The sequence below is a fragment of the Psittacula echo genome (genome assembly GCF_963264785.1).
Source record: "Psittacula echo genome assembly, chromosome: 4".
NCBI lineage: Eukaryota > Metazoa > Chordata > Aves > Psittaciformes > Psittacidae > Psittacula > Psittacula echo.
This window is the reverse complement of record NC_137738.1, coordinates 95,903,835-95,926,928: the sequence shown is the minus strand read 5'-3', so window position 1 is coordinate 95,926,928 and position 23,094 is coordinate 95,903,835. Positions and strand designations below refer to the sequence as shown.

The 23,094-nt window shown below is 35.7% G+C and overlaps 1 protein-coding gene across 1 annotated transcript in view; it reads left to right on the top strand.

Annotated features, from left to right (window-relative positions):
* Positions 1–23,094, top strand: part of NBAS (NBAS subunit of NRZ tethering complex) — a 191,572-nt gene that overhangs the window by 83,407 nt on the left and 85,071 nt on the right. Inside the window, exons 35-40 of the mRNA XM_080615036.1 lie at positions 2,021–2,119; positions 8,061–8,228; positions 8,837–8,950; positions 9,195–9,318; positions 14,309–14,385; positions 14,922–15,059. Of these exons, the coding sequence (XP_080471162.1) occupies positions 2,021–2,119; positions 8,061–8,228; positions 8,837–8,950; positions 9,195–9,318; positions 14,309–14,385; positions 14,922–15,059 (720 nt within the window). The remainder of the gene's footprint in view (positions 1–2,020; positions 2,120–8,060; positions 8,229–8,836; positions 8,951–9,194; positions 9,319–14,308; positions 14,386–14,921; positions 15,060–23,094) is intronic.

The window sequence follows — 23,094 nt, the reverse complement described above, 5'->3', positions numbered from 1 at the left end:
CCAAAGTAAAGGGGACTTGTGCTCATTCTGAAGTTTGTTCCCTTAAGTTCCTACCCCCAACAAGTTCATGTTTGTTCTACTTTACACTTTCACTGTTATATTTCAACAAATGAGAAGGTATTTTTTTAAGTATTTTTATATGATGAGTTTGCTTCTCAAGTAGAAGTGCAGTTATATTCTCTATCTTTAGTTCTTTTAATTTCTTAATTTATTGCCCAATGTAAACATTTTATTTGCAAATGCAGTTAAAGAATATTTTCAGTATTTTCAGTATTTCAGTATTTTCCAGGTGTTAAATGCCCACATAAATGTCTATTAAATGTTTATTCTTACATTTTAAAGATTTCTACCCAATATACAATTATTTTCTCACTTATTTCAACCACGTAATGATTTTAACAAGTACAACAGGCTTTGTCTGGGACATCTTTACCAACTTCTTAATCACATCTTAGGTGTTCAGCTGATCATATTATATATATTGTGTCATTTAAATACAAGTTATGGCAAGATGTCATAGCAAACCTTTTCAAAAGTTTTATGTGAAACTGCAGTGCAGTAATTTAGGTTGTCAAAATGTTAGTGTTCAGTGTAATTGTGGTTTGGCCTACGTACTATTCCTTGTTTAATTGTCTTAGTTGTCTAAGAGTTCACAATGTTCGTGGATTTATCTTTGTGTAGTAAAAACATCTTGGAGGTTTTGCATTCTGTGTGGCTGAAGAACGGGGGAGAAAGGAGCAGTAGCTACAGTACATACACTGTCTAAGGCAGCAACAAATGCGTAGCCCTTTTCGTTGCAAAATTGTTTGTGTAGCAGCATGCATGAAAAATACAGGCAACATACAAAGACAGTCTGTGTTGCTTCAGTAAAAGGGTAACATCAAAATAAAATGGTATAAAGGATTTGAAATAAAGTCTAGCTCCTGAAAGCTATTTACTGTTTGTTTTTTTCCGTCATGAAAGCACTCAAATTTGAGACGGGTACATACAATTATGAGCTTAAACATGGTAGAATCTTTGTAGAATTGATACCCATACAATATAGAAATACATACTTGTTTCCTTCCGTATGTGCCTATGTTTAGAATTAGAATTTGAAGTCAGACAAATTTTTGGCACTGGATAAACCAAGATTTGTTAGACTTTCTGTCAGCTCACTGCTTCTGTATTGTTGTCTCATTCTTTCTAAAGGCTTCATGTCCTGTCAGTTGTAATGCAGAGCAGCTGCTCAGCCACAGGTTATTACCCTGTTGCATCCCACTTCTCCAAGGGAAAAGGTTATCTATTTTCCCCATTCACAAAACTTAAGAATGAATTTGTTGCTCAGATTTGTTAGTGCAGGGTCATTTTTAGAAAAAGATCAGTGATGTTTAATTTGGTATTTTCCCTAGGAAGCCAAACCTGTGTGATTTCTGTCAAAGCATATTTAATCAGTTTCTTCTGCAATTACATTTTCCATAAACTAAGTATAAGCTTTTCAAATTTGTTCATTAATGCTCCTATATGCTCTTTGTGTGTAGATAGATAATATGCAAAAAAGTCTTTATCAGATGGTCAGGCTGACCAGACAATATAAATGTCTATAAGTATTTTTTGACCTTCATCTGTTCTATGGCATGTGGAAATTCTCCTCACAGATCTACTGTCTTGTGTAACATTTGCATCTGTGGAGTTGCCCAACACCTGAGAGGCACAGTTCAGATAAGTGATGTTTTTCGTGTAAGTTCTTTAGCCTACTTAGCAAAGCAGTGTGCATAAAATTAAAAAAAAAAACAAATTACATTGTATAGAGGAGTATTTCACAAGTCCATGGAGAAGGGAAGGTCATTTTATCTAGGGACTACAACACTGAGAGAATGTCAGAGATACCTATAGGTTCTACCTGTTTTCCCCTGCACCCTTGTTTTTCTATCATGGAAACTTTTACATCTGAATTTTTTGGGTTCCTTGTGACATCAGTCATAATTCTTACATTTGATTATTTGACTGGTAAGAGATTATATTTATTTTGTATTTATAGATTCTTTATCAGGCTGTGAATTACCAGTTTTTTCCTTCAGAAGGAGGTGAAAATGTAAATATCTCAGGACCTTCTTCATTGATCAGTAAGGATACAGAGGTAAGCTTTAAAGAGAGTTTTTTAAAAGTAATAAATATTTTGTTCTGCATTATGCTAAAGAGCTAAATTTGAGGTTTTAGCAACATTTAACATTCCAGATAAAATACACAACTTCAGAGACATCTACTAGTCTCTGTTCTTATTAAATTGTTTTAAGCTCAAGGTTTTGCTCATGTATTTATAGCCTGTTCTGATTTTTCATTGCTTCTTCTTGCGCAGTCTTAGCACCATAGCAAATAAAAAAAAACCCAGCGGCAGGAGAAAAGTGCAACAAAACTTAACATAATATTATACATTAATGTTGTTTTGGTTTTTTATCTGCCCCAATTGCAAAGCAACCCATTCAAAAATAAACCTGAGCTGCACATCTAAGTAAAAAATGTCTTGAAGCTTACGACTGCTAGTTTGTAACTTTCATGTATTGCATGTGAAACTATTTTCATGTATAAGATCAGAAGGAACATCGAGTGTTTTGTGGCACATAGAAGCAGGGCAGCAGGAATAAAGTCTGCTATGCTTTTTACTTGCTTGGTTATTATTTTAAGTTTGTATGTTTTCAATTGCAAGTTCATGTGTCGCTAAAGAAGATATAATTACCTATATATACAAGAAATACCTTTTTCATCCCCTCTTCAGAACGGAAAATTCCAAGTTTAGCTTATTCTTTTCTCTGTTTTCTGTTTAAGTTTTTCTGTAGATGGTAAGCAGATCTTGTAGGGGTGGGGAGGATTTTTTATTTTTTTATTTTTTAATTTTAAAGAAATACAGGAAATAATATAGAAAGAAAGAAAAAAAGGTGGTTCATGTTGCATCGTCTGGCTTTTTGAGGAAAGTATCCCAAGTTGCAGCTTCCATAATGTCATTATACCTTTGGGGAATTTTTTACCAATGACAGCTGTAGATGGAACGTGCTAGTCTTTTTCTTTAGTATATTTAACACCATGTGGCTTAAAAAACAAAACCTCCCCATCACGGTATTGGATGGGTAACAGATAACCTCAATGTATAGTTTTATATTTTGTGTATGTCTTTTATGTATCTATTGTCATATGTGCGAACTTGGTATACATATATGCATATGTAAATATTCATCATTACACATATATATGTATAAAATGAATGGGCAGGAAAAGTAAAATAGCACTGGAAACAGTATTCAGAGGAAGAAAGGTGAACACTTAATGCATTTGATAGAATAAAGAACAGATCTGTTTCAGTGGCATGAATTCTTTATGTTTTCTGGAAATTGGTATATGAATCTCTCAAAGAGGAATATTATTAAGTAGATGTTAATAAAATTGTGGAGCCTCCTGATGTGGGTGTGGATGCTGATGTTTACAGTATTTTAATCTATGTAACAAATTTGTCGTATGTTCATATGCTGTAGTACTATTGACTGTATATTGTGACAGAACAATTAGACATGCATGTAAATGATCCAGAAACTTATTCAGAAACTTAAGGGTTTATCAGAGTTGAGTAAACTCACTAATTAACTTCATTATTGGTTCAGTTTGGATATCTGAAGCACTTTTCATTATGCTGGGGAATTCACATTCAGAAATTTCTGTAATTTATCTGTTGTGGTTTTTTTTTTTTCTTTATATCTTTCCCTGTAGTTGTGGTTGTTTAGACTTGGAACTAAGCAGATGGTTGATCTGTCAAGTTTGTATGTTGCTGCATTGAAGCTTTCTTTCTGTTTTTAATACTTGTTCTACGTATGTCATATTTCAGGCTGTTAAACTATGAAATTAATTCTGTATATTTACTAATTCTGTCTGTTGACTTCGTAGGGTTTTATAGCTTCCTTTATTTCTTGCAATGACACAGGAGGAAACATAGCCAAGAATTTAGTCACTGTATAACCCTTCCTTTGTTACAAACATCTGAAATGTTAGAAAAGCAATATATTCAATAACTCAGTTTCTTTGACTTAACTGAATCACCTAACTGCAATTGCCATAGTTGCACTTCACATAATTCCTCATGCTTCCTCTTCATTGTCTTGCACAGAATTTCAGTTTCTTCAAAGAAAAAGCTTTTTCACTTTCATTTTACTCCTTTTTCACTTATGTCATGATTAACTTACAGCATCCTTTTCACTAGCAGTTGACAAATGTTATTCTTTCTCATGTACTGATACCTTTTCAAATTGCTGCTTTAAATGCAATTTTCCTTACGTTGACTTGACTAAGCTTCTAGCATATATATATTTGGACATCCCTTTCTCTGTTGCAATAAAAATACCTGTCTGCAGGTACATCAGTTTCCTTTTCAAAGCTTTAGTAACTTTTTTCTACCTCTTTTACCTTCATCTAGTATTCAATCATTAGTTGCCACTATAATTTTTTTCATTATACCAACCTACATCACGAGCTGGTCATAACTGTCAGTCATTCTTCTCTTGATGAACTCCTTTCTAGAGATGTCTAAACTCATTTCATTGCTGTTGTTTTATGTTTTAACTCCTAAGCACTTTTTCCCTGAAACGAGTTGAAATCTTGAAAGCAGCTGGCTGTATATCTCTACAGTTTGCATAGAAATGTGTCACTTAACATTGCTGTCATATTGGTTTCAAGTATAACTTTTCCAAATTTTTGGTGGTCTTGCTATGAAGGAAATTCTTGATTGCTACAATAAAGATGCATGTAATTATTCTGTAGGAGCTAATGCATTTGCAGGAGAATGTACTCAATTACTTTAGTGCTAACTTTCACTGTTGATTGAACTCATGGGATCCATTGAAGAAATTATCCTTTGAAAGCTACAGTGATTCCAACATAGTAGACTATTTTTAAGCAAAGTGTTGTTTTCCTAATCCCTACCCTTTTTGCTCTTTGTTGGATGCTGCAAATTCCTCAACAACTAATGTGCTTCTCAAACAAAATATCTCAGTGACAAAATTAAGATCTTGATTCATGAAAAGCATTTCAAAATGTTATTGCTAACATTGTTAGATTAATGCGTAGTCAGAAGGGGCTGTTTTGTGCCACTGATAACAAGAGTCTCTCAGACCTGCCATTCAGCCAGTTCTCAATCCACCTTGCCATCCACTTATGCAGCCCGCTTTTGAGCTTTTCCATGAGGTTGTCATGGGAGGCAGTGTCAAAAGTCTTGCTCAAGTCCAGGTAGGCAACATACAATGCTTTCCCCTCATCAGTCCAGCTATTTGTCCAATTGTAGGAGACAGTCAAGTTGGTTAAGCATGATTTCCCTTTGAGGAACCCATGCTAACTACTTCTAATGACCTTCTTGTCTCCCACATGCATAGAGATGGCCTCCAGGATGAGCTGTTCCATCACCTTTCCAGGGCTTGAGATGAGACTGGCCTCACCTAGTTCCCAGGGTCATCCTTCTTGCCCTTTTTAAAGACTATCAGGACTATCAGTAATGTCCATCAGCTGCTTCAGGACTCATGGGTGCATCCTATGATAATCTTAATGCATACTAACTCTTAATGCATAAGGTATATGCAGTGACTGCTTTTTGCATGTTTTAATGCTGGCACCTTGACTAATTGCCATTAAAGATACCTCTCACCACCTTCACCCCTGGTAGTCCACATTGTAGGCATTTATTAGTCTCTCTGATGTGGCTTATTTAAAAAATAGTTGGCTTTGTCTTTTCATTAGACTGTTTAGAATGATACATATGAGCATATATGAGTATAGGTATATATAGATATAAATATTTTTGCTGTTATTGCAGAGTATCTTGATAGTTCGGAATTTGTTAGCTGACATTTTACATCAATTTAGATTCATGCAAATTTGTTGTTCTTATTATTTAAATTTTAATCAAAAATGCTTACTTTTATAAGGGATATCAGGAAGAAATAAGAAAATAATTTCCCTCGGGCACCCATCAAAACCCCCAAACTATAATTTCCTCCTGAAGATAAAACTAAAGGATACAATTAAAGTTGTCTTCTTGAGATGGCATCTCCAACAGTCTTTAAGAAATCATTTATTTTGACAGATTGATTCCGGAGAGCAAAAAGTTACAGCCTGAAAGTGGTGTTCTGGGTACACAGAGGAATGGCTTTTCAGAAAAGAGAATTCTTATTTGTGCAGAAAAGACTGTTATTACTTGTAAAGAGTTGAAATTCCTTTTAGAAAAAAATCAGTAGAGTTTATCTGATAGCGGTGGAGCTATAGAAGCACACACACCAGCATACAAGTTAGTCTGTTAGTTTTGACACTACTGAAGGAGCTTTATTTTTAAAAAAAAGTGTGTTTTGTTCAAATGCAGTTGAGAACTTGGGCCGGGTTTGGTTTGGTTTTGTTTTTTTTTTCTTTTTTTTCTAATTCCCGGGTTCTGGTTTGGTTTGGTTTGTTTTTTTCCCCATGAAGAATCAGTTAGGTGTCCTGCAGTATCTATTTAAAAACAAAAGGCAGAGAAAGAAATTAGTATTCTGTATCTAACATTTAAAATAAATTACAAAAAGCTTTTGTACTAAGTACCAAGAGTAGTTTATTTAAAAAATACACAAACAAGAAATTCTACCCAAGCCACTATGCCTTGAATTTTCTGTTGCTTTTAACTTTTCAGAGTAAAAAATCTAGCATGCTCTTTCTTCACATGGTGGAGTAAAAGTTGAAATTTCCAGTTTAGCCAGTCAGTTCTTTAGTTGGTATCTGTGAAATACAGAATATAATTTTGGAAAAGATTAAAAAAAATGCTGAAGCTTTAGTGGAAAAAAGCACTTAAAATGGGCCTGCTACTTCAGTGGCCAGCTTAAGGCAGTGATTAACTACATAGTACAGTAAAAAGTACTAAACATATGTTTGTCTACAGTGAAATTCTACGTTATTGATGCTAACATATTTTGTCACTGAGGTTACAGTGGGATGTAATTCACTTGAGTGTAACTTGGCATCCTTTTGCTCTGATGTCTGAAACTTTCATCATGAGTAAGTTGTAAACTAAGACCTCACAGTCAGTTATACAGGTAGAATTTTTCTGTTTCAGTACACTTCAGTGTATGGGGAATTGAATAATAGGGGTTTTGGGGAAAAAACATTGGATGTAAAGCTGTTGAAGTTTGCTGTATGGAGGCAAATATTTTTATTTCGTATTGCTGAAGACTGTGTTTACATTAGCATGCTAATTATATTTTTGTCTGATGCGTGATCTTTGTAAAGGATGCAATTAACACAATCCTTTCAGGGCTGAACTAGCACAGATCAATCACCATGAATGTTCAGGGTATTATTTAAACGCTCTACATGAGGAAGAGCTCATACGGAAAGCTCCAGCTGTGGAACATGTCTTCTACTTTTAAGAATTGACTTAACGTGTGAGTTTACTGAGGATCAGTGAAGATGTTTTGAAGGATAATGTATAGATGTATATGTGCATGTATTGCAGCCTTTTAGGTTTGCTGTATTTGGTAACTTAAGTGCTGTATTTGGTAACTTAAGTGCCAACTGCAGAATTTCAAATCTTAGTGATAGTTTTCAACTTTGTCTAGAGACAAATGTGTATACCTGCTCACCATTTCTCCTGCAGAGAATTCAATTTAATTATCGCTACCTCTGTACAAATACAGGATTGTCTCTGCTATCAGCTTTCTTGAAGATTAATTTTAGCATGCTCAATCTCCTCATTTGTAGAGAGATCATTATTTTAACAGAAGCATTCAACAGTTATGTAAAACATTACAATTAAAAACTTTGCAGTTAAAAACAGCTGGTGTCTCTGGAAACAAGAGATTATGACTGAAAAGGGCAAAATGGTCTGTTGCTCGTGCTAGTTGGTTTGGATTGAAACTGCTAAATCACTTTTAACTTGTCTTTTTTGTTTGTTTTAATGTTTTAAGCTGCTGCTTAAGTCGATAACTGTTAACAGTATCTAAACTCTAATGCATTTGGCTTTAGGTCGTTAGCCTAATTAAAGCATGAGTCTAAAACTTGCCCTTGTGTATTGGATATGCTCCTAGGATGAAACCAGCGTCTCCTCTAGCCAGTCTGCTGATTTGTTGTACTGGACGACTTCAAAAACCATGAAGGTGTTGTCTAACACAACTATGACTACAAAAGCAATGCTGCATGCTGTCAGTGATGGACAGTGGTGGAAGAGATCATTAACTTACCTTCGACCATTACATGTAAGGGATTGCTGATGTGTCTCCAGGTGTTTACACATTCACTGATACATGGGTATAAAAGCGAGGCTGCTTTGTAGGTATCTGATAACTGACGACCTCAAATCAGTAAATGAATTTGAGACATCATGAGATTGTTTGCTGGCAAATCCCAGTGAAATTAGGGGTCTAAAGCTGTTTCCGTGTCTTGTTTTCTAATCTGCTTGCACCTTTTTCACCTTCTTTCTTAGGATAGTGTGAGAAGGCATAGTTGAAATTTGACAGAACTTCAGAACTTTGGGGAAGAAAGCAAAGTGAAACCCACTCTTTAAACATTGTCATTTTATATTCAAAGCTGTTCCTTTTAAGTTTCTCTTTTCTACCTTCTCTATTTCAGTGCACTTTGTATAATGTTTATGATACTAGATTTTCTGATACTACTTTTGAGCATGATTCCTTTTTCTAAGAATACTGGACCGCATTCAGCGTTGGATAATGTAAAATGACTCCTATCTTGCTCCCCATTGAATTAAATGGTATTTTCAATTACAGTTGTTTCCCTTCTGAACAGCAGTTATAGACTTTTTAATGAGCTTTATTGCAGCTGGGCTCAAGTATATTTATTTTTTCAGGGCCATGAATTTGGAGATGTATTAGAAGGTGAGCCTGGAGAAAATGCCACTGTGGAAAAACAAGGCTGTCATCCATTTTATGAGTCTCTAATTGCTGATCCATATGTTGCAGAAGTAAGTTTGTTACAGAATTTGGAAGTGTTAGGGGTTGTTTTGAGATCTTAGAATTAAGTAAAAATACGGATTTTGTATTATTTGTGTGACGTGGAGTTTTTTGCAGTAGTGGGAAAAAGTCTGGAATTAGTGTAAAGGAAAACAAATGCAGGAATTGAAGTAAATAATTGCATTTCATGCAAGTGAGCGAAATATAACTGCAGGGTGTAGTGCACATGTGTCAATTATCTTATTTTACTTCTAGTCTGAAATCAGCTATGGCACATACCAGAACAATTCTTTGGAAAGCTTTGCAGAAGTATTACTGAGAACAGAGAAACTGACAGAAACAAAGAGTGAAGGAAAAGACCTACTTCCAACTACAGAAGGTATAGTTATGTGTATATTCACACCACTATTTACTATATATAGTAAACACAGGAGAATCTGTGGATGGGTTTAAATACATAGAATTGCACGCAATGATCTGAAGTATTGTCTGGGTAGTTTGTGTAAATTGTGATCCAGTTTAAGATCTCACATTGGTTAAGTCTTGGTAGAAGTAGCTGCAGAGTTTTCAAGAGAAGTGGTATTTTTAAAAAAAGTTGCTCAGGAAAGACTAGAAATCTGAAAGTTGTCTTTAAATAAGCAGAAAGTGGTATTGGCAAGCTGTGAAAAATATGAATATAGTGGGGAGGAGGAAATTGTTGAAAGTTTTCTGCATACTAGAATGTACAGATATTTAAATGGGAATTTGAAACCCGTGTTAGTTATTTGCATGTCTACCTGTATGTGTGTTGATTTGTTCAGATTCCGTGTGTTTTGTGTATAGCTTTCAGTATTGCAGGATCATTACAGTGTTTTATTTTCTAATTCATGCTTAACTACAGATCCTGTAATTATCAGCATTTTGTCTTCTGATGTTTCTATGTGTATGCTTAATAATTTGTTAAGTGAAACAGTTTCATTTTAAAAAAAACAACAACAAAAAATCAGACCACACAAAACCACGTTTGTTTTTCTTTCCTTTTGCATGTCTCCTACTGATTTAAGAAATTAACTGTTAAAATATTTATATGCTGTTAGTGTCTTTTGAAGGAAGATATCTGTATTGTATTTTACTTTGGTAATTTCAGCCATGAAAAATGAGTATAAGACATCACTTGCAATATGAGAAAAGAGTCAAGTGAGACTTTCTTCCTAAACCACACAGTTTTATTCCATCTGTTTAGTGAAAACAGGCGTATTTACCTTACAAGTATATGACTTAGTAGTTTGATATATGTTATATTTCTGCAGATAACCTGTACAGTTGCAACAAAATAAGATTGTGAATTAGAAAAGGTCAGCAACAGCTTGTATAAATGGGAGTGGATTGATGCTTTGTTCCTTTCATGCTCTTTTTAAGGCAAAAATAGTCGTGAATCAGTACTTAAGATGCTTTTCTTGCATGCTGGAAGCCCATAAGTTTCTAGTTATGATTCCTGTGTCTTAAAAGGAGGGTAGGCAGGGATCAAAAAGGATTTGTTGCTTTCTTAGGGCAAATGACAGTAGTTGGCAGATCTTTGGTAATAATTCCTGCTCCAACTTGAGTAATTGGAACTGGTTGTTTATAATTCAGTGGCTGCCTTTTGAGATGGATTTCCAGTATTGGGGACTTTCATTTGAAGAAGAAAACAAATTGTAGATTCCAGCTTTAGTTTTTGACCCTCTATTCCTGAAGTGTACAAACTGCTATTTTATCATTTTAATACTTCTGTTCTCTTAGAATAGAATCATAGAATAGTTAGGGTTGGAAAGGACCTTAAGATCATCTAGTTCCAACCTCCTGCCATGGACAGGGACACCTCACACTAAACCATGTCATCCAGGACTCTGTCCAACCTGGCCTTGAACACCGCCAAGGATGGAGCATTCACAACCTCCCTGGGCAACCCATTCCAGTGCCTCACCACCCTCTCAGTAAAGAATTTCTTCCTTATATCCAATCTAAACTTCCCCTGTTTAAGTTTGAACCCATTACCCCTTGTCCTGTCACTACAGTCCCTGATGAAGAGTCCATCCCCAGCACCCTTGTAGGCCCCCTTCAGATACTGGAAGGCTGCTATGAGGTCTCCACGCAGCCTTCTCTTCTCCAGGCTGAACAGCCCCAACTTTCATAATTCTGTCTCCATATGGCAGGTGCTCCAGTCCCCTGATCATCCTCGTGGCCCTCCTCTGGACTTGTTCCAACAGTTCCATGTCCTTTTTCTGTTGAGGACACCAGAACTGCACACAATACTCCAAGTGAGGTCTCACAAGAGCAGAGTAGAGGGGCAGGATCACCTCCTTTGACCTGCTGGTCACGCTTCTTTTGATGCAGCCCAGGATACGGTTGGCTTTCTGGGCTGCGAGTGCACACTGAAGCCGGCTCATGCTCATTTTCTCATTGACCAACACCCCCAAGTCCTTCTGCGCAGGGCTGCTCTGAATCTCTTCTCTGCCCAACCTGTAGCTGTGCCTGGGATTGATCCGACTAAAGAGTGAATTGCTCTTCCACCACTCTTATTCTATAGTCAATCTGAATTTCATTTATGAGTCCCTCCAACTGTGGTATGGAGCTGGGAGTTCTGTATTTTCCTCTGGAAAACTGAGCTTGATTTATTCTGTACTCAGCAGTCCTGCTGTATGACTACTGTTGGTAGTCAGTAGACAGTATTCTTACACCTAAGTGTAACATAGCTTTCTGTAAACGAATAGATTGGTAATTTGCTAATTGTAATGCATTTTGGCCTGGGTTACAGTATTGGATCCCGCCTCTTCCCCCTTCTTAATGCTTTACTTTATAAATTCCCATGAAAGTCTTTATGATGAGCTAACACTTTGAGGATTGTGGAGCTTGAAAATGTGCATATTAATACCACACTGCTAAAATTTATATTAAAATATCATGCAGATATGAACCCCATTTATTATTATGTGTCTTTCCCATATTTTATGCTTTAAGGTTTTGGGAAGACTTTACAGTATAAAACTTGAATGTTAGTAAGCGTTATTAACTGCTATACTAGTAACTTACAAATACAGCAGATTTAATTTTATTTTGCTGACGAGTTTGAATCCCGTTTGTTTCCTTCTGGCTGCTTTCTACGACAGCTACAGCAGCAGCTTTCAGCTCCATTAAAAGAATTGACAGACCTGAAAGAAGATGCAGTTTAGCAAACAAACCCTATTGTATTTAGCACATTGTCTTAGGAGAAGTTGAAGTCTGTTTTATTGCTATAGTAGTGTTGTGCTCCAGGTCTGAGAGAATGGCTAAACACTTGCCTCAGAGACAGTGTTCATGATAAAAATCAAGATAATGCTTTATACTTCTTTTGTGGATTTGGTAGGGTCACTAGCCTTGGACTTTAACTCTTCTGGTCTTTTCTATCTGGATGCATTTTCAAGTGGTAACAGCCATCACTTTGTATCTAGTAAAAGACTTTTTCCTCAGTTGTGCCGTTATAGTGCATCCAGACTTAGCATGACCAAGGCAGTGTTGTGCATCTCTGTTTAATTCCAGTTGTCTTTCTCCATAGGCCTTAGGTATATGGATACAGGAACAAGCACACAGAAACTTTATATTTATTGCATGAGTACAGTGGATGTACACTGCGGCAGGGGGTTGGAACTAGATGATCTTTAATGTCCCTTCTAACCCAGTCCATTCTATAATTCTACTTGGCTTTTTTTTTTTCCTTTTTTTTTCCTCAGAGGGGATGATGATGGAGTCAGGTCTTTCAGGTATTTCTTCTTAAGTACATTTTGCAACTGGGATGCCTTTGTGTTGCACTTAATGCATGAGTATTAATAAAATCATATTGTTTTCTGGCCTTGTATTGGTGCTGTGTTCTTTAGCGTGATTGCTCTCTGAGGGATGAAGACACACTCTTTCTAGTGTGGCAGTTGTTGTGTTGCAGATGTCAAGTTAGAAGAGAACACACACTTTATTATGTATTCCCAAGGCTTTGCAATCATTCATTCTCCAGAGAATGGGGGGAAGATTATTATTATTTGGCAAATTATTTTTTGCCTCCTCCCAGTTTTTTTCTGTTAAACTAGAGGTGCTTGTAAGAATATATAAAGTAACTTTGCTTGTGTTTCCTTGGAGTAGTAAATACCAATTTTGCAAACTAATTCATCAAGATTTTAATTTAAATATTTCTAGAGTCCTGTTGGACAGCATACAGAGTATTTTGCATGTAGCAGAAACAAGCTGTCAGCAGGAAAAAAAATATTGATAAAAGCAATTTGAAGCAGAGACCACAGGTGATTCTATCTGCAGTTAATTAGTCTTCTATTAATTTGAATTATAATAACGATAGCAACAACAATAATAATAATAAAAATATCAAAAAAAAGGGAATCTCCTGGTATACTTAACAATTCCTTATGCAATTTCTGGTCTGGTTTTGTAAGATTTTTGAAATTGCCCCTGGACTGATAATTTATATTTTCTATTCCCCAAACTGCGTATTAAGTGTATCATGAGAATTATTATTCTGTGATTGCTGTAACTTTCATAGCAGCCACAGTGATGCTTGACTTCAGTATGAAGGAGATAACTCCATAAAGGAGAGATGCTGTTTCTAATTAACAGATCTTGGGTGTTTACGTTGTGTTTGTGTATTGGTTCTCCTATTTGCATAATGTAAAACATAGTGGGTTTTTGAAACAAAATATAAATTTGTATCTATAATGTAGGAAAAGCAGTTAATTTTCGTGTCAGTTTTACAAGAAGTTTATCTTTGTACGATCAGAATAGTTACTCTTTGCTGCATTAATTTTGATTGTTGTGCTGATACTTCTGTTTGCAGTATGTGGCAGGATCTGATTTTGATGTTGCACTGATGTTATTTGAAATTCACATGACACTTTCTTTTTTTGTTTTGATTTTGTTTGGTTTTTTTTAATTAAGACAAGTTTTTAATATGGTTTGTTGTGTTAAGTGAATTAGACCTTAGGCTGGAAGAGAAAGCATTTTGTACCATTCTTCTGGTTGGTATCTTCGAACACGTACAACATAACTGCCTTGATTTTACAAGCAAAAGATTTACCTGTTGTAAATCAGTACAGGTGATATTTTAGTGGCTTTGTTTAGCATCTGTTACTTCATAATCTTATTCTTGTTTGGTTAATTCTTCAAACGCTTTGCCTAGAAGTCAAGGTAAACCTGTGCTGCAGTTTAATTACATATTATCTGTTTCTGGATCGCACTGTTTTTAATTAAGTATGTATGGCGTGCTTTAAGCTAGTTTCTAATAAAATATGGTTACACTGAAAACATTTCATTTGCTAACTGTCAAGGGTAGATGGGTCAGTATTTAAAGCTCTATTTCTACTTGCTACATGTTGCAGTTCTGCTACAGCTGGCAAGTGATGCTTTACCAAATGATACGGCTTTGTCTCTTGCCTATCTGCTTGCACTGCCACAGGTATGTTGATAATGATTTGTTTTGTATGTTTTTGCCAGGAAAGACTATACATAGCATTTCAGAATTCCGTAAGAAAATGTAATTTCTTTAGGGTTTTAAAATCTAAGTCACTGAATTCATGCAAATACACATTTTTATAGGTTTGGCTTATGCATTTAAAGGAAACTCTGAACAGATGCTGCTGGACTGGCTTGCAAGTGTGGGGCTGACAAAAAGATGCATTTTCTTATTTAAAATAATAGTTGGGCCATGTGACTGACAGTGCTAATGTAGTTCAGAGATATGGGTAATAACTTTGTGGTATAGAAGCACAAAAACTGTAGTTGGAAAAGCGTTTTGGTTAGCTTTTTGTGGAAGGGGGGAAAACATCATAATATAGAATTGTCTTTGTGTGTGTAGGTTACTGACTTATGTGCTAGAAGAATACAGTCAAAGCTATTTCTAAATCACAGCAAGTAGCTTTTGAGAAAGTTTGCGCACTTACTGTTGTGTGCTTGCTAATTCTTCCATCTAAATTAATGCTCTCTTTCTCCTAGGTGGTAGATGCCAACAAATGCTTTGAAAAGCAATTACATTCTGCGTTATCTCTCCAGCTGGCAAGTTATTACTATAGCCTGCAGATCTATGCTTGTTTGGCACCATGTTTCACGAACAAATGCCACCCTCTCTACAGGGTTAGTACTCTTTCTTGTTCAAACCATATTCATTACTGTGTAGCGTTAAAGTTATTCTAAAAAGCCAGTGAATAAGTTAAGCCTGTTAAGGAGTGGATCTGATTTACACTGTGAGCAGCCTGTTAAGTTACGCATAATTATTCTTCTACAGTGCTGTAAACAGACAAGTACTTCGCAATTTGTGGGAAAGTTTTAGAAGGACAATATCAAGTGTCATTTATAGGCACTAGCACTATCAGTCTTCCAAGTAGCTTAGGAACACTGAGCAATAATGAGCATAGCCTATGCTGTTAATTTGCAATACTGATACAATGTAGTACTTCCTAGAAAGAGTCAAGTATACATTTCAACAAGAAAGGTGCTGTTCAAAAAAGTTTCCATAGCCTTCTTTGGTATGTGTTGGTTTGTATTTGGATTTGCATATGGCGTTTTCAAAAGTCATTCTCAGTTATTGGTGAATTTGTTGGTTTCCTTTGACAAGTGCCTTTTTTTGAAACGGCACTGCTTTGCTTTCTTATTCTGTGATTAAAGAAATGTGATTGAAGCAGTTACATGTTAAACTCTGAAACAATGTCAAGAGGTGACGTTTAGTAAGGCACCAGTTGCCATTCCTACAAATATACCTGAATAAACAATGTTCTTTGGCACACCAAAGAGAGCCTTTCTGAGTTTACACCAGTCCTTTCCTCTTCTACAGAAGCTCCAGGGACTGCTTGGTTTTTGACCTAATTCTGCACAAAAAACCCCAACTTCTGGTCACAAGTTCCCTGAAAAGAGAGACCACTGATCACCATAGTGGCATAAGAGGAGATTTTTTTCCATATTCAGAATGACTCCCAATTTACAGAGGAAAGGATTTTTTTATACTCACCTGGTTCTGTAGTTAGGCAGCTTTTGATGTTCCTGCTGAGGTTTGCATTCTATTATCTTCTGTTTATAGAAGCTAAAGGAAAACTTAACCCACAACTGAAATTCGCGGCTTACAAAATACATTGGTTGTGAGGAAATCACTCATGTTTGTTAAATAGCTTTCTTTGAGCCTTGGTCCACCAGCTCTAAGACACCTTTGATGAAAAAAAGATGTGTGGTGTTTGTTTTTTTTTTTTTAGCTTAGGTTTTTAAACAGTCTTACTTTATAGGAAGAGTTATGAATCCTTTAGAAAGAGTAAGTCATAAGAATGAGGACAGAGGTGTTAGAGATTGAACTATTTCTGCTCCAATTGCTATTCAATAAGCAAAGTCTTATCAGTAGCACCATGTAGTTTATCTCTTATGATATGATCCTTGGCTAAGTCTTCTGTTCCATCTTGACAAAATGCCATATGTGACAGTGATAAGCAGTGGATTCTTAGTGGTTTGCTAAAAAGAATATGCACTATCTTTAAGTACTACTCTTAAACAGTATCTTTTCAAAACAATTGTGTGAGAAGATCCTGAGTGAACAGCGCACCAATTGAAAGAAGTCCTGAATTATATGTAAGAAAACAAGACAGGAGAGTACATGCATAGTTACTAATGGATATCCTGGGTATCCAGTGTGGGAGTGTCACTGAAGTAGAAAGGGAGAATTAGAAACAGATGCTTTTGAGTGAAATGCTCAGTTTATACTGCAAAACAGCCACTTGTTTAACTGTATATCTTAAATGCTGGTAATAAAGACTGGCTTTACTTGCAAGTTGCTTTTCTCAATGTCACACTGGTTGCTATCTATGGGAATAGATCTAGCCATGTTTCTTTTGTGTTTCCTAAGAGGTCGAAAGGGAAGGGGGGCAGGATGGGGACCACAAACACAATATCATTCCATAGAAGACTGTTTGCCAGCTCATGTCACTGGTGTCTTTCATCATCTTTATCATCTGACTTTCTCAAACCAGGAGGGTGTTCCTGGGTCCTTTAACTATATAATTCAAAGCTATGCATTATTCTTGGAAGATAACTGAGCGCGTTTTCATGGATGAAGATTTATATCCAATCCTTTTGCCCCCTTCCCCCATTTTAAACATTTATATATTCAGTAAAGATCAAAATCTGGCACTTCAGCCACATGCTTTGAAGACATATCCTCAAGATTACAGGGCATATATTTCTGTTTAACAGCATCTGAGTCACAATAGGTACGATTTGTCTAGTTCATTGAATCAAATATCCTGTCTGAAAACTGCAGCTGAATTTTTAAGAAGCTGTATAGAAACATGGAGAATCTATACTTCTGTGTTAACTTTAAAATAAGTCTTTCAAAACAGAATATTAGTACCTCTAACATAATGGGAGAAATGTTCTCAGAATGAGAATGTCAGATGTGTTACAAGGATAATGGGGAGTAGGGAGGAAGAGTTCCTCTTCCACTGCCTAGGACAGACTTTTAGGACTTGCTAATTAATGAAGAAAGACATCTTGAAGGATTGATTTGGTCTGTTGCATGAATACTTGTTAGGTTTTTTTTTCTTTTACTGTGACATAAAATAATGACAGCCAATATCTGCACATCAAAACAGAATCATAAATTGCCAGAAGTTCTCATTAGTGTCTTTTGTACTGTTGATGTCCAAAAGGAAATCGGCTTCATAATTTTTGTTTCTGATGAAGTTATTACTTTGCTTTAAGGACAAAGAAAGTGACTTGGATGGAAACTACTGCTTTAGTTTTGTATCCAGGACAATTTTGAATTTTAGTTGTTTTAATAATATAAAAGTTATCATGTAGGTTATCTGAGCTGTTTTAGTTTCTTATCCTGAGGAAGACATTAAAAGAGCTCTACAATCAAATAAAACCACAGATAAAGGTCAGTAAGGGTAATGCCAGACAGAAGATGAGAAAAAAATTCCAGAAATGGACTGGCTGTGGAAAGCATTAATGTGAGGAGACTTAATACCCTTTGAGAAGCTATATTTGATTTTGGCTTAGGTCTCTACTGGGCCTGATAGTGATGGGGTTGTCTTTCTTCATAACAGCTCCTATGGTGCTGTGCTTTACATTTGTGGCCAGAAGTGTTGATAACAGTTTTGGCTGCTGCTGAACCTTGCTTGCATCACAGCTGTCCCCCCACTGCCACGCTGATTCACCACTTACTCCTTCCCAGTCTTGATGAATGAGAAAAAAAGCCATACAGCTGAGCAAGAAATTAACTGGGTAATTTTTGCTGTTAATGGCTTATCGTCTCACTTGCCTGGTGATGTAAAAGTGAGCAGATTAAATATATCTGGGGGATTGTTTACTCTAGAAAGGAATGAGAAAGTTTAATTAACACCAGGTTAATCAATATGTTGTTTCTGTCCTCATACTAATAATCTTATGCTGAAGTGTTTATGTGGGTTTGAAGAGGAGTTTTTTTACTGACCTTAGCTGGGGACAGGCTTTTTTGTGGAGCATCATCAGCAGTTCTAAGAAATTGCCAGTTGCAGAAGGGAATGGGAATTTTGCAATTAATAGCAGGTGAAGGAAGTTCCTGTCAGCAGAAAATTCTTAGGTTTTGATTTTATTCCCTTAGCTGTTATTTTCATTCAAGGAAACGAGTTTGATTCCTGCCCTTTTGTACATTGCAACTGGCAATATGTTGAAATGGTAACCTCAGAGATTCTTCTCTAGTGATGCTTTTGATGCAGGCTAGAGTTGGTGAAGAAGCTGGGAGTTCAGTTCCACACAGTTAAATAACCTCATATACCTGGCTTTTGAGTCACTTTGTGAAAGGGTGAATTTATACAGTGAACTTATGCTCTGTGCACTTAACCTGCTTTGCTTTTTTGCTGCTTGCTGCTTGGGGAAGCCTCTATCAATCTCTCTGTAAGAGGCAGAATTAGGTCTTCTTTCCCCTCACATGAATTTACTGTCTTCAATATAGGGTTTTTCCTGGTTTTCTTCATTTTCTCTCTCTGTATCACAGCACAATGGCATCCGTAGATTTTAAGTGCATTAAGTGGCTGTGACAAATACACCATGTCTGTCTTATTCTCTCTCACCTCCTTCTCCATAGGGGAAAACCAGCATGTGGAACAGTTTTAAGATCATTACATGCTGATATATGTGTGGTTTGGTTTGTGGTTTTTTTTTTTTTTTTTTCCCCTTTCTTTTTTGTTTGTTTTTTTTTTTTTTTTCTTTTTTTTTTTTTTTTTTTTTTTATTTTATGAAAACAAGCTCAAAAGATCAGTACTTTGAACTTGGGACTGAATATATACAAATTTATGTTGTTTTAATGACATTTCATTCTTCAGGCTTGACCTGGCTCCAAGGCAGTTCTGTTGCTTATTTGTGTAAGGTTGATCTTAATTATAAATACAGTTATATAAGCCAGAGAAACAGAACTCTCAGCCATGATCCTTATACTACAGCTGTAGAATAATATTCTGAATGTAGGATGTTGAAAATCAAGACTTCATTTGACATGGAAATAAATATTGTATAAGAAGGCTGTATACAGGAAGAGGGGCAGATCTTATGGGCTACCAGATTCTGTCTCAACATTCAACTTTTTGTCCATAAGCTCAGTGGTTAGCATTAAGTCTGTTGTAGATGGTAAAATGGTCGTGCTCTTTATTGTTGTTTTATGATGGACTTAAAACATGACTTTATTTATGTTCAAAGGCTTAAAGTTCAAGTAACCTCTCCTGAACCAGCAGTCACTGTGGACGTTTTTGAACATCTTCCAATATAATCTCTGAAATAGTGATCCAGCAATTAGTGACATCGCAGTCAGATTGTGGCAGCTATGTTCCTTTGGTCGAGGTGTGTTTGATAAAGCCAGTGTTTCACAGGTCCTCATACTTCGCTAAACACACAGCAAGCACTACAAAGCATCACCATTCATGGTTGGGACCAAATAACATTTACATGATTCAGAAAAGAGCTATTTTTAAATAGTTGAGGGTTTTGGTGGTTTGTGGGGTTTTTTTATTGTTGTTTTTTGAGGGGTGGGTGTGGGTATACGAGTTGTTTTTGTCTTTGTTTTTCCCCTGTGGTTTAATCTCTTCAAGATAAGTACGGCTTAAGAAAAAGAGATGGTTACAGCATTGCTTATTTTTGTTTCTCAAGGGTTATATAAGCTACTCTGTTAAGTCCTACTTCTGAAAGCAGAGCGAGCGTTGTTTGTGAGCCAGCTGTTCAGAAATAGTCTTTTAGTAAAGAGGATCTTCAAACCAGTGTTTCATTTCAGCAGAGGTTTGAGGTCTGGCTTGTCTGTGTTCCTCTGGAGACATATTTGTGGCTTTTCATACAAGGGAGGTAGTTGGGATAAATACTAATGCTTTCCTCTTTTCCTCTATGGGAAACAGTATAAAGGTGACCGACAGCTCTTTGAAGCAGTCTTCATCGTGTCAATTGGCTTTATCTTCTATTTCATTTTTCTGTAACTATTTTCTGTTGTCAGTGAGCATCCTTAATTTTGCAAGTAGCCCTGATTAAAACTTTCTATTCATCTTAGAACTCAAAGTATTTTAGCAAAATTTTATTCATGTGGGTTGGCAATACAGGTAACTTTTCAGACATTGCTGAATTCCTATCGAGAGAGCTGGCTTCTCCATCTGTTAAGTTTAAAAAAGCTACATAAATTTAGCTTAAGAATCCCCTATAAATGTAGCCTAAGAAGCTATAAGAGAAGGCAATCACCAAGAAATTCATGCTTCAAATAAGAAGTGCTAGCAGAGCTCCTGGGTTAGGATGAAAAAAAAAAATAATATTTGACTTCTGGCATTTAAATACCTGCCAGGAAAGAGGAAATTGTGTGTTTTGTAGCTCATGGAATAATAGGTTTTCAAACTTTAAATTAGCAAGGTACAGAATTATTTGCATGTATCCAGTCAAGTAATTGTACTTGTTAAAAAGATTCAGTATTGTATTAAAACTGTATCATATTATGATGAAGCTTTACGGTAGGAGTGTATGCTTGTCTGAAAGTCTGTATATGTCTTCAGCTGCTGCCATATAGATCAATGTTAAAAACATATTCTAGAAAAACATACAATAAAATAATTTATTCAGACATGGAGATCGACAGAAGGCTGGATAATTGCTTAAACAATGACATTATTAACTTAGAGTATGCTGACTGCAAATGGAAAATGACATGTAGTATGAATGTAGCAGGCACTTCACTCAAAACTAGTAATTTTTCATTTTCATAATTCATTATTTTCATTTCATAGGTTTCAGTTGACATTTTAACCTTTTATATATCATGTTGATTCCACTAAAACAGCTGTCAGGTCAAATGGTAAGATTTTTCTACATAAACCTGACTTGTCAATATCTTAGTAAGACAGAATCTGTAAGAAAATATAAGGTGAAAAAGAAACTGAAAAATTTTCTATTGGAATGAATTATTCCTCATTCTTGCTGGAGTAGCTGATTGAAAACAAAGCAAAAAAGCATTTAAAACAGAGCACTGGAGCAATTTGATCAACTCTTCAGACACAAGTCATTTAACATAACTGTAGAAACAAGTATCTGGACAGCTTCTCAAATTAATTTTTATGTTTTATTACTTAAGAGCAGACTCTTGCATTACGATTTTTTCCTTCAGCAGTACTGGCTTCTGTGTGGGAAACTGTGTTGATTGAACTTATACCTGGTGGTTTTCTTTAGGCTGAAATTTGCTTTGTTATCATTGGTTTTTCTGCTGCTGGCTATTAAAAGATCATGTGTTACTTTTGTTGACTGAGTTTCTTCTGTTAGGAATTTACCTTAAAATATCTGCAGTTAAAATTCGAGGAAGCTTATACACTGACATGCAGATATTAACATTCACTATATATATACACTGAATGACTATATGATTTAATTTTGTGATGGGTGGCGGTTTGACCTTAGACCAAAATGTATATGCTAAATCAAATTTAAGTGAATTTCCTTTCTGGTTTTGAGTATTCTGATAATTTTAGCCAGTGATTTTTGTACCTCTGCAAATAGAGTTAAAAAAATCCTGCAGAAATTGCTTTGTTTATTAGATGCTGTATACTGCTTAGCCCAATTCCAGTACCATTTTTAGTGTAATTTCTGAAGCAGAAATAATAACAGTAATATTATTTTAAGGTTTTGTGTGCTCACACACAAATTCGTAATTTAAAACTTAACAGCTTAACCGTCAATCCTTTACTCAATCTCTTCTAGAGGTTTTATTGGCAGAAAATATTCCTGTTATTTCACTTATGTCATATATTTAATCATGCCAGCATCTTGGGCAACCCTTTGTCTTTATAAGATTCACCTAGTTTCCAACTAAGTGAAGTGGCAGTGGCATATGCTGCCTTCCTATTCCAAGTGTTTCAGTTTTCGACTGTTACATTTCAGCATTGCTTATTTAAAACATACAGCATTCCTTCTATTAAAAAAAAAAAAAAACAACAGCAAAACCCCCCAAACCAACACGAAGTGGTGATTTGTTCCTTTTAGTCTCCAATTTTAAAATATAATTTTCCAGCCTTTTGTAGATTTTGCATTCCCAATGTATTTCTGTTCATAAACCAACAAAGCACATTTTCATGACATGTCACTTATGATTGTATGTTTGCAGTTTGAATTTTTATTGATAGTGTAAGAAAGCAGGACTTTGAAACTAATTATTTTAAATTAGTTTCAATTTCATTGAAATTGCAAGTGCTTATTTACAACTGTTTACCTGTGTTTTTGTGTTCCTCTCATAACTCACCAACCCTTTTGCTTTTGGTTTTTGCTTTGTCTAATTTGCCTGCAAATGTGCATTTCACTGATTTCCCTGGGAGTTTAGATAACCTTTTGAAGTTAATACAAGCCTTAAACTTTTAAGCAGACTAAGACTGTAGCCCTTGGTCACCTTTGTATATGCATTTCGTGTATCATGTCTGTATACCATATAAATTTGGGTGTTTTAAACTTGGCCACTGTAAGTCAGAGCTGGTGGTACTGACTTTTAAACTGTGTACAGGAGCATTTGTTTTCTACAGCCAGTCATTTGGAATGAGTTTTTAAAACATCCAATTTCAGTTCTTGGAAAAAAGAGAAATCTGGATGAGATCTGTGGTGAAGGTGAGAAGGGAAGCTAGGGAATTGGAGTCCACAGCTGCATTCC